Raw genomic sequence first — 12721 nt, forward strand, 5'->3', positions numbered from 1 at the left:
CCTCCTCCCCCACCCAACTCCCTCCTTTTGGACATTTTGCTGGTTTGGGAAATCTGAACTCCAGTTACCACAGTGCTGCATGGTCTCGAAGGTCCCTTTCAGCTCCCAAGTTCAACTCTTTGTGACTTAGAATAACCTTGTGGAAAGCATGAATTTTTCCTCTTAGGAGTTGAAACACATATTCGTCCTGCTCAGTTTCAGCAAGATGCCCAAGTAGGGGAAGGGGGACATGTCCCCTGGGGGGAGGCAGGAGCAAAGAGGAAGTTCATCTGCCACGAGGACAGGCTCTCTGAAGGGCCTGGCAGTGGGCACTAGGGGATGGTCTGGGCAGCACTGGTGTGGGGCCTCCTCCGTGAGCTGATAGGGTGTCCTCACAAGCAGCAGGAACATGTGTTGCTTAGAAGTTCCCATGGACAAGCATCAGTGAGGAGTATGTGCCAGTAGGAAATAGGAGCCTAACCACTGGGGCGGGGCAACAAGAGCAATGGCAGATGCCCCGTCCATGGGGCCATGGTGCAGGCAGCTTATCAAGAGAGCTTGCACCCATGAGAACAGGTCAGACGCTTGTGTATCCGTATCAAGTCGTGAGGAGAGACTCAGGAATTGTGCTGAAGCCTAATATCGAAACCGGGCTCAGAGCACAGGTAAGGTTGCTCACAGGGTGACTGGCACTGAGTCCAGTGTGTCCCTCTGTCCCCCTACACTGGGTTTTCAAAAGTCCATTAAAGTTGTTCCTCAGAATACCATGGGGTAAGGATGGGAAGATTTGACTTCAATGTGTTCATCCCCTTGAGACCTGAACTCAGAAGAGGAATGAGATCTGGGAGGTAGACCTTGTCCGGGGAGGGCTACTTTCCAGGGCAGTGCCCAGGTAGGGAGGGTCCTGGGGCTGCACGGGACTTGGTAATGGTCACCAGGTCATGGTGAGGGTGAGTGCTGTATGAGTTCTTCCTTCCAGGAAGGAAGCAGCAGGGCTTTGCTGAGGGACTCAACTGACTGTGTTACAAAATTGGAGATTGTAGGTCACATAGAACAGAGCAATGGTGGGAATGAGTGAGCTGAGAGGAGGTCAGTGTGCTCATGGGCTGAGGATCAGTTGGCCAATCTGTTGTGCTCAGCCAATGGCACAAAGTGAGGATAAACTTGAACAGTTATTTACTAGACTGGAATCATGGCCTTACTATTAGAGAACCCTGTTAGTTATAAAAGATGAATGTTTATGTCCGAGTCCTTAATGGAGAACAGCAAATGTCTTGGAAACCAGGATTTGAACGTAAAATTTGGAGAGTAGAATCTGAATTCAGATGAGACTAAGTGGAATAATATATGTGCAAATTGCTGTAAGCTATGCTAGGTAATTGCAAGTCATTATTTCAGTCTGCCTTGTAAAAATGAGGAGATTGGGTGAGTCAAAGTGTAAGGAAATCAACGTAGCAGAGTATAGTCCTCTCCTTCCCAGCCCTTTTCCCCCTCCTCCTTCAGTACTATAAACCTCTGTTTCCTTTTTAACTTCATGCGCTCAAAAGTGAACAACCCCAAAGGAAAAAAAAAACTCAGCTCATGACAATGAGAACAGATTGGTGGTTGCCAGAAGCAGGGAATGAGGGGTGGGCAAAATGGGTGAAGGGGGTCAAAAGGCACAAACTTCCAATTATAAGTTAAATAAGTCTTGGGCATGTAATGTTTAGTTAATAATACTGTATTGTATGTTTGAAAGTTGCTAAGAGAATTAGATATTAAAAGTTCTCATCACAAGAAAAAGAAATCGTAACTGTGAGGTGATGTGTGTTATTCTGGTGCTCATTTTGCAATATACAGAAATATCAAATCATGATGTTGTACACCTGACACTAATATGATGTCATATGTCACTTATATCTCAATGTTTTAAAAAAGTGAACACCCCTAACTTAGCAGGCTAGCATTCTGAAACATAAAACTGGAAGAGGTTATGAAACGTGCCCCTGGGAGTGGAGGAGAGACTAGCTTCTGGGTATCACACACCCAGTCACCTGCCTGGAGGGTGTGAATGGATTTAAGTGTTGCCATTTCAACCTCCCTTCCATTAAGACCCCTTGTCGTGAATCTATTTCTTTCCTTTGCTCTTGGATTCTGTGCTGGGAAATACATCTCAAACCAGTGACTTCTTATACAAATTTTAGTAATCTTAAAATATCCTCCCCACTGTTTTAGAAACCTTGGATTGTCTTGCCCTTATGAGAGTTGGGACCACCATTTTGTATGTTTGTGTTTTCTCATAATACCCAGAAAAATAGATGCTTCATTAGAGAGTATTGTAGAAAATTAAAGAACACTGGACATATGACACAGCATGTACAGTCAGATCTGTGCTAATATAGGGGAAGAGACGAGGGGACGGCAACAACTAGTGAATTGTCCATTAATGCCTTTGCTTCAAAAGTGAAGATGCCTGACTCTATGGTGGTTTATGGAAGAAATGGCAGAATTCAGGTCCTAGAGCTGAGTATACTGTACGAGGGTTGAGAAAGGTGGTTTTTCTGACTTTTTAGAATTAGATTCAGAGTGACTTTGGAGGTGGTTGGCTTTGGCCAAAAGGCCTCTCAGGCCCAGATGGAAAATTTGTTGTGGCTACTGGAACCAGGCTGAGAGGGAAGTAAGCCAGGCTCGGGTGAAGGTGCTTGCGAAGGGAAACACTGCACCCTGAGTATGGACAGTACTGCTGCTGATAAGTCATCTTTGGGCTCGACTTGGATTGATTCATTTTTAAGTTCACTTTTGTTTCCATGTTAGTTTCCGGTACCTTCCACCGCAATGTTCAATCACACTTAGGAAGCAGCCCCTCTTACATGTAGGTGCTTAGCCTGAAAAAATGAATAAAACAGTACTCTATCCTTAAAAACTGGCCCGAACTTCCAAACAGTTAATGCTTTATTTCTTATCAAAGCTGAATACAAAAACCTCTTCATTATGCGTTAATTCACCGAAGAGTTTATGTTTTTCATTTCCTTCACTTTCACAAAGATAGACAGAATAGAGAAAGATTTGAAATGGATCTAAGGGAAGATTTGCTTAGTGCTTTTTGTGGTCGAGGTTTATGAACGTTCATTAACTTAAATATGTGGCCATATGTATTTCACATATGACCAGTGTACCTTGTTTTCTTCAGTAGTTTGTTCTATAAAAATGATGTATGAGTCATACCTTTCAGAAGCCAACAATATCGTACAAGGTATTTTGAAGTTTTAAGGGTGTTCTTGGTGGATGCTCTGAAAAGACTTACAGTTGTCCTGTAAATTAGACAGTTTGGGTCAATCTGGACTTAGATAAACTAGGTTTCTTGAGGTGTATTTACAGATCTACCACATATTTTATTGATATAGTAATACACACATGAACACATAGACACTGCCCTTGAGAACACCGATACCTTGTATTCAGTTCACAGAGCACCCCCACATATATTATTTCATTTACTCCATGCAACAACCTTTCAAGGTAGCTGCATTTTAAGCTGCCTTGAAGGCAGGCAATATTTAGCCCTTGTAATACAAACAACTAAGGCCCGATAAGGCTCTGTAAGGAAATCTGTTGCACAGAGCTCACCAGTGGCAGAGAAGAACCCAGCTTTCTAGACCCAGTTCTAGACTCTTTATTCTCCAATGAAATCCTTCTCCTCGCCGCAAAGCCCCAAAGTCTGCACTAGAACACTTTTGTTCCACTACACCTAGTAGTGCTCTAGTTACCTTAGGAAGTTACTACATTTACAGGAGCCAAATACAGAGTTATCTGTTTCCACCTGGAATACATGTAAACTGCACATTTCCTGCCTTCTACTCTATTTAGCAGAAAATAATGCCCTAATAATATTGTTATTATTATAACATAATATTAATGCTATTTATTGTTTAGTGTGTATCATCAATTGTGCACAGTGTAAAATTATTATTCCCTTTTACAAAATAAGAAAATTAAGAACCGGGTAATAAATAATTTGTCTGAAATCAAACAACAGTAAGTGTCAGAATTGAGAGGCAAACGGGTTTTTTTCTGATCCAGACCCTGCCTTACTTACCACTGGAGGTCTCATAAATTTTAGAGCTGGTAGGTGAGCTGGGAGGTTGAGAGGAAGCATGTCATCTTCAAAGAGGTAAAAGAGAATTAGCAGGCTCTCAGGAGGTGAAAGCAAAGGGTTTTTCTCCCAGTTTGCTCCATAGGTAATGCCGAGAAAAGAACAGAACAAATCTATTTACGGAGAAGTGAATGTAAAGATGCTTTTCATACCCAGCCCAGCACCCCTAGGATGGGGAGTTAAGGAAATGCATGAGAGATACCTTTTTCTTGGAATGGGAATAAACTCTCACATCCAAATGCATTCAGTCTTTTGGGAAATTTCCCCATCCATCAAGTGTTTGAGATAAAAAAGAAAAGGCAAGAAATGGGGACACTAATGAACCTGGGCCAGCTTCCAGGTTCAATCTGATCTGATCTTCCATTGTCTCCCTGGGGCTTCCTGTGCTATAGCGTCAAACACCTATTTGGGGCTCATGGTTCCAGGGCTTTATTGTTTAACCATTTGGGGTCAACATTCATGAGACCAGAATAAGATCTGAAGGTCAGATAATTTGCCAGATGGGGATTCAACAGATCAACATGAAGTTCATTAGGGACATGTTTCATTTAAACTATCTAAAGTTGGGAATTTTTTAGAGTAATAAAATAGGAAGAATGTGTCTGTCTTGTATCATTAATGCTATTTATAGATACTCTCAGTGGGTTGTTTGAGCTTGTTAAAAGGTAGAATTTCAATTCTACTTAATAGCAAAACACTTCTCTTTGCTGCATATAATAAAACAAAAAGTGAAGCCGTAACAAACATCATAAAATACTTGGCCCAGTCATAGAAAATTGTCATCTCTCCAGGGTTGATGTAAATGGGAAGGGGAAATGTTGTTCTTTTATCACTTAAGAGCGTGAAAGTACATTTGTACTGTCTACACGACGACTAACTACTCAAAGTTCTCAAACAACAGGTTTAAACATTTTCGATTCAGATTTGAAAGGACAGACGTTGTTGATTGATATTTCCTATTCAATTCTCTTTGGATTTGCATTTTTTAAAGCAGAGATGCAGCTTCCTTTAGTTTTTATAAGCACTGTGGGCTGAGCAGCTTGTCAGTAAAATCCATTCAAAATTGCAGATCCCTGTGGCCTGTGAACAAGAGATCATCTCTGTGCTGCTTTCTCTGGGACAGCCGTGGTGCCCCTCAAGCGTGCTTTGAAAATGTTTCTCGGTACTGAGCTAAGCCATTCAGCAGCCAGCTGGGCTCTTGGTTCTCCAGGTTATGATGTTGGCAGTTGTCAGTGGTTTACACTGACTCCTTTGGGCTCTCTGGGGAGGTCTCTGGTCAGAGCCCAGATTTTCCTTAACCAGGTTAAGCAGACCAAACTGGAGCCTGGTTTCATTTCCCTGGAGGTCAGAAAAGTATGTAGTTTCTCATTTGCTTGATTTTCCACTTTCAGAATGAGGACTTGCCCTGCCCCAGTAATGGAGAGAGCAGTCCTACCCCCCTGCAGCTGAGATCTGCAGTAAAGCAGATGTTGAAAGATGAAATGTCATAATAGAGAAGCATCTTAATCTCTGATATTGTGTTCAAGTTTTTAAGAATGTGATACCCTCTAAGAAATTTGCAAACTTAAGTGGAGATGATTTTATATGGCTTAGCATTTCTTTAAACCATATGTCAATACAAGGACTTCTGAAAAAAAATGATTCTGTTACTTGATCCCGATGCCTGTGCTGAGTGGAAGGAATGGTATTCTCCTTCGTTTTGGCTGTAGCAGGGCTCAACAACTGCGGCCTGTGAGTGGAATCTGGCCCATCGCCTGTTTTTATAAATACATTTTGTTGGAACACAGCCATGCCCATTCGTTTACATAAGTGTCAATGGCTGCTTTCCTGCTACGAAGATAGAGTTGACTAGGAAGGACAGAGCCCATATGGCCTGAAATATTTACTCTCTGGCCTCTTACAGAAAAAGTTTGCCCACTCCTGAATTATAGCACAGTGTTAGGGCCGTGGGACTTCTGATCTGACTCTATTCCTAGCTTTTGGAGCTATGGGCAAGTTATTTAAGTCCTCTAAGCTTTAGTTTCCTCATTTATGAAGTGGGAGATACTGAGGATTGAGTTTTTAAATTAGATAATATATTTAAAGCCAGTACTGTCCTTGTTCCAGACCCTACAAGTATTGGACAGGCCCACATAAAGATCTTAGCACAGTGCCCGACACGTAGGGAGTACTCAACAAACATGCAAACGTACAAAATAGCTAATCTGGTTGCTGTCATCTTCATTATCCTCGTGTTCTGCCACTTGGTGGCCGTTGCTCTGGAGCTGTTGGAATCCCAGTGTTTCCCTTCCCCACCGCTCTGCCAGATGACAGCTGTTTCCTACAAGGAGGCAGTTAATGACCATTGAGATGTCATGTATGGAGTGATTGGGAAGGAAGTAGGTGAAGCTGTGTGATAAGGTGTGAGGAACACAGCAGTCAAGGCAGAACCCCAATGTCAGGACAGCAGGTGGAGTGTGGGCTCTGGAATCTGGAATTCCGGGGGTTTTGTCTTTGCTCTACTGGACATGAGCTGTGTGACCGAATTCAGCAAATGCGTTCGCTTCTCTTCTTCAGTGTCTTCAGGAGTTTAATGCTGCTAACAGTGACCCCCAGGGATATAAGGATGAACTGAGCTCCTGTAGAGAATGTACTCGGCACATAAGATGTGCTCAATTAACATTGCTCCTCAGAGGTGCTGTTTTACGAACGCAGGGGGAGAAGAGAGCGGGCACTGGGGATCTGGGTGCCTGCAGGGTGCGCCCCCTGCATTTCAGTATGCTCTTCACATGTCACTTTTTCAGTGAGGCCTCCCCTGACCGCCCATATGAATATCTCACCTTCCTTCCCCTCCTGGTCTCCCTCCTTCACTTTCCTGCTTGATTTTTCTCCACCTAATGTGTCATATTCAGTGTGACCTACTCTGGGTCTTACTTGCTTGGTGGCTGTTTTCCCATCCATGTGAGTTCCAGGAGGATAGGAATGATTGTTTTACCCACTGATAACATTCTTGGTGCCTGTGACAGTGGCAGGCACATAATCTGTGTTTTACTCATAATTGTATTTTTAGTGCTCAGCATACTGCCAGTCACATACTAGAGAGAGAACAAATAATTAATTGAACAAGTAAATGAGTTATATTAATTTAGGGCTTCTTATAGTATTAGTGTCTGACTAATATAGGATTTCTTTACACAAGCTTGCTTCATTGTTAAAATATTCTATAATAATTTGTATTATCGTCTTTGGAAAGAAATGAGTTTTGACTAAAATACACACAGCATAATGAGTACAGACTAAATGTGTTTTTCTGAGGCCAGTCGGCAGGCAGGAAGCCTCTCTGCAGGTGCACAGGTGATGCGAGGGACCACATTCCATCCACCAAGCCTAAGCTTTTAGAGATGTGATATCAATGTGCCAAAGCCCCACTCCGGTAACGTGAGGGATTCTTCGTGTCTGTTGGGAAAGCTGAGCCAGAATCAGCATGAGAATCGGATCAGTGCAGCTTGTCTGTGATAGGCTGCACGCTGTGAGGCTCAGAAGCCCGCCTGTGGGAGGATCTTCCTTCAGCGTAAGAACTTTGGCCAGAATGGGGATATACTAGGTGGCACATCCGGAGACCAAAATCAATGCCCCTTGGTGACCAGCATCCCTTCCAGGACCTGATAGTCCCCCCCAGGGACTGTCTCCCACAAAGCCTCAGGGTCCAAATTTGAACACATGGTGCCAGTAGGGTTATACAATGTCAGGAACATAAGGGAGCCTGAGTCAGAGGGTCCAGTCAAGACCCAAGACACACAGGATGGACTTTTCTGGATGCCTGAGCTGCAGAAATTCAGGGCAATGTGAGCCTGCAGGGTGAACCTGTCATTCTCCACACTTGTGCCAGAGAACTAGCCAGTGTGCCGGTAGAGCCCATTTGAGCTCTAACGTGGAAATGTGTCAGACAGGGCAGGTTATGTCTGTGTTTTCTATCACAGGACAAGCTCTGTTTGAAAAGTTAGTTGCATGGGATGGAATACTCAGGGGCCTCCATTGCACCCCAAAGTCACCTGCTTCTCCGCCCTCTTTTCCAGCATGGGCTACTGCATCCTTTTCGTGCATGGAATGAGCAAGCTGTGCACATGGCTGAATCGCTGTGGGGCTGCCACCCTGAGCGTGTCCACTGTGCTGCTGCTGCTGCTTTTCTCCTGGAAAACCATGAAACAGAATGAAATTTGGCTGTCGAGAGAGTCCCTATTCAGGTATGACTAGAGGGTTAAAAGGGAATCTCTTCCCATTTATTTCTTTGCTGACGCATTTGTTTCCCAACAAACGAGGCGACATGGATCTGGCAATATTTATTAATCCAGAAACGTTTTTTAGTAAAGTTTTAAATGGAAGATGTCATTTTATTTTGGGTTTTAACTTTAATTTTTTAAATGGTATTATATAAAATTTTACGGGAGCTCACTGTAAGTGAATTAATGGAAATAAGGCTCATGGGAAGGTTTTTGGGTCTGTGAATTGAGATGGAAAGTCTTGATAATGAGCTGGGCTGTAAAATCAGCCATCAACAAAATAAGATTGGTCAGTAAGTCCAATTGCATTGTTCAGCTGAGTGAATGAGAAAGGTGAGCACACAGCAAGAAGGAAGAGAGATGCAGAATATTCCAGGATATTAAGTTGTGATCTGTAATCTAGTTGCTTTGTTTTGAACATTAATCGTGAGCAAGGAAGTGAAAGACTTTTTCATCTCGTGGTAGGTTTTTATGTGGTGTAGAAGCTGTTTCTGAATATAGCAATGCCAGTTTATAGCCCTAACTTGTTGTAAAGTATAAAACATCCTTTGGGTTGCTCATCATGCAGTGTTTCTGGGCTTAGTCTGTGTCCTTGATGTCATAGCCCTGGTGACCTTCACCTGGCCTCCGTGGCTCAGCCACACCTGGCCGCCCAGCAGTATTTCCCAGTCTCCCAGGGGTCCCCAGTCTTTGACCCCTTCCAGCTTCTGTCCTCACTTATGACCCAGTTGGCCAGTTCTGTCAACATGGTTTTTCTTTGGTTCCCTAATCAGCCAGTACCCAACACTTATTCTTTGGAGGCAAACAACTGAAACAGAGTTGGAATCACTTTCAAAAGCAGAAAATATGGAAAGAGCATAGGAGAGCACACAGAATTGGGGAGTAGGTGAGGAAGCAAGCATGTAGCAGACGGGAAACAGGTGTCTGGATAGTCTGTCTTGAGGGGACCTGGGCATCTGCAAAGGAAAGAATGGAGGGTAAATGTACCCCAATTTTCTCTCTCTTCACATCACAGTCCTAGGAAAAGAAAATCGTCTGACTAAGCCTGAGCTTAGGTCGTGTGCCTGCCCCTTGTCCCCACTAGGGCACTGAGATGACAGAACTGGCCAAAGACGCTCCCCTGACTTCCATGGGGGGAGTTAGGGCAGGCAGAGCCCCTGGGCTTCCACTGAGATGTCACAGCAAGAGGGAATTCCCCACAGGAAACCCAAGCACCAGAAAAGGACACAGACTCTGGGCTGCCAGAAGTGAGTGAATGAGTCAATGAACGAATGAAGGAGTAAGACACATGTTCACTGTACACCTCTACCGTTTTAAAACAATATATCTGATTTTGCTATTTGGCAATTTAACTTTCTCTAATAGAAAAAAAATTAGTCTGGCATGCATGCACATCTTATCAGTTTATTTACTGTTACTATATCATTATCATTGTCACCATCATTACTTCAGGGGGTACTATAGGGACCTGTTGCCCTGTGGGTTTTTTTCTAGGAATTGTATATCACTTTTAGGCTTCAGATTCTGTTCCGTCCCCGTCATACCCCCGACCTCAGTGCAGTTCTCACAGACTACAATGGACTTGTTCCCTCTTACTGCCCACTGCTGAGGTCATTCTGTAAACACAGGGGCATGGAAGTTCAGGAATATAACTTCCTCCTGGTTTCTGTTGGCTTAATTCATTTTTTCTTTCACTTTCAATAGTCAGTGCTTTTATGAGAAACTTTAAAATGATTCTGCCCCGTGTTAAATCCTTTCCTTGAATAAAGGTACTAAGATTGATTGTATTTTCTAATGATGTTTACTGCTTAATCAGTGCAACTCTGAGGAAGGATTTTGGCAGACAGCATTTTATCTCAAGGATAACAAGTTAGTGTTCAAACCCTGTACAGCTGATGCCAGCAATTTAAAAAAAAGGAAAACAGAAAAACAAAAATCTCATTGACCTTGTATGCAGAGGCTTCTGGTTTTTTAGATGGAAGCATGTAGGAAGTGAACAGTTGATTACTAAAACACAGGCATTCCACATATGTGCTTAAAGAGACTTTGTGTCTTGGGAGGCCTTTGGTGATCAAATGGAATTTTGTGTAATGTGCAAATCAAAGCTATCAATAATTTTTAGAAAACTTTTCCTGTTATAATTTATTTATGTCCTGGGGAAACTTTTAAGTATCTGAGGCTTTAAGTTTATTCTTTTTCCTTCAAGACCAGCTGTTTATATGTATTCATCTTTCCTGAGTAATGTTCAAATCAGTTGAACATTTACCAAGAATCTTTGAGGCAAGATAGGATTAGTGGCTGGTGTGGGGTCTGGAATTAGGCTTTCTGGCTTTCCTCCAAGTTCTACCATTTAATAGCTGTGTGATCGTGGGTGAGTTACTTAACCACTCCATGCCTTAGTTCCTTTATTTTAAAATTTAGGAGTTTGGGATGAACATATACACACTACTATATATAAAATAGATAACCAACAAGAATGTACTATATAGCACAGGGAACTATATTCAATATCCTGTGATAAACCATAATGGAAAAGAATCTGAAAAAGAATATATATATATACATATATGTATATATGTATAATTGAATCAATTTGCTGTACACCTGAAACGAACACAACATTGTAAATCAGCTATACTTCAATTAAAAAATAAATTTTAAAAAAGGAAAAATTTTTTAAATTTAGAATAATGATAGTGTCTATCTTCTGAGTAGAGTATGTGAGAGATGCATAGGGCAGTATGATAAACACTGTGTAAGGCTTTCAGATTATTGCTCTGCACTGTGTTCTAGGACATGAGAGAGCAGGGCGTGGGGCGAGACACTAGAGGAGCCTGAAGTCTGGATGGGAGTCAGACACATGTACACATTTTAATGTAATGTAGCAGGTGGTAGACAGAGGCAGAGCAGGGTGCTGTGTAAGTGCAGGCAGGTGACTGGGACCAACCCAAGCCTTCAAGGACCATTCTCTTGTAGACCTGAGCTCTGTCTGGAAGGATAAGGAAAGCCTAAATTAGCCGTAATGGCCCAAACCAAGAGCTGGCCAACTAAGAAGAAGTTGCAGTAGTTCTAGATGAGGTGATGTCCTTGACAGAGGCCCTGTTTCTGTTTTCTCCTCTCTTCCAGACTATCAACCCATTGACCATCCTAGGTCATATGGTCTCGTTGAGGCCTCTCTAATTATATGGAGTGGTTGTGCTTGGCAATACTATGAACGATCTTACAGAATATCTTAGGACAGACCTTTGTGTTAGAGACAATCCAAATTTCAGTCAAATTCCAGGGTTTCCAGCTGAGGCCTCCTGTCACAAAAAAGATCCCACTGAGTGATGTATTTTTAGGAGATACAGATGGAAGATCCCCCTCACAGCTTTGTACTTTTATTGGCAAAAACCTCACACACAAAAGCACAAGAACCCAGCACTTGTGTCTCATCAGAGGCTCAGAGAGAGAGTAGTTTGTCCAAGACGAAATCGCTGTGAAAAGGAGGTGTCAGGTTTGAACCCAAATCTGATGTAAAAGCCAAAGAATACATCTACTTCACCACACCTGTGTTTTGCTTTATGTTTTCTAACTTAAGCTAATCCCAATATAAACAGAGAAAGACAGAGAGACAGAGACAGACAGAGACAGAATGAGAGATGTTCATAATCATAGCTGCAAGGTACGTTTTCTTTAGTTCCCAGAACAGGAGATTATTCTGCTATCTAACCTGAGGAGAGGGTAAGTGCATAGCTTCTAGTGATAGCCCAGACTTTTATATTTTGGTACCAAAATAACACAATTTGATGAAATCTTTTCTTCCCACGCCCCCAAATCTTCAAAATACTTAGAAAGACAAAGCCAGCATGTTTTCTTTTGCATCCAGTTTGGGGTCTCTCTTAATCCCATTCATGAACTATTTAAGTGATCCGTGGACCACCAGTTAAGAATTTATGGCCTAGATCTTCTTCCCTCCCTGTAGGAAATACATTTCTCTTTCCTCCTCTCTGAATTGCTGAGCCAGAGAGATAAGCAGACCTCCCAGGGCAGAGAACATAAACCAGGGATTGGCAAATTCCTTCGTAAAGGCCAGACTGTAAATATTTGAGGCTTTGTGGGCCCTATGGTCTCTTTTGCAGCTGCTCTGCCATTGTCTCGGGAAAGAAGCCAAAGACATCTATGTAAAAAGGTAAACACATTGATGTGTCTGTGGCCCATCAGGCCATAGTTTGTTTACCAGTGAAATTCTAATGTTTCTAGTATCTTGCGGTACCTTTTTGGTTTATCAAACGTTGACCGACTTCAGGAATGATTGTGACCTTATATTGATCTTGGTTGAAATCTCTGCTCAACTACTTACTCAGTCTGT

The 12721-nt window shown here is 42.5% G+C and overlaps 1 protein-coding gene across 6 annotated transcripts in view; it reads left to right on the plus strand.

Annotated features, from left to right (window-relative positions):
* Positions 1-12721, plus strand: part of TMTC1 (transmembrane O-mannosyltransferase targeting cadherins 1) — a 263316-nt gene that overhangs the window by 177203 nt on the left and 73392 nt on the right. For all 6 annotated transcript variants that reach the window (XR_013830478.1, XM_079936645.1, XM_079936646.1 and 3 more), the window contains one exon: positions 8167-8334. Coding sequence is in view for 5 of the 6 variants with exons in the window: in XM_079936645.1 (XP_079792771.1) it covers positions 8167-8334 (168 nt within the window). In the remaining variant the exon portion in view is untranslated. The remainder of the gene's footprint in view (positions 1-8166; positions 8335-12721) is intronic.

Source organism: Stenella coeruleoalba (assembly GCF_951394435.1).
Source record: "Stenella coeruleoalba genome assembly, chromosome: 11".
Classification (NCBI taxonomy): Eukaryota; Metazoa; Chordata; class Mammalia; order Artiodactyla; family Delphinidae; genus Stenella; species Stenella coeruleoalba.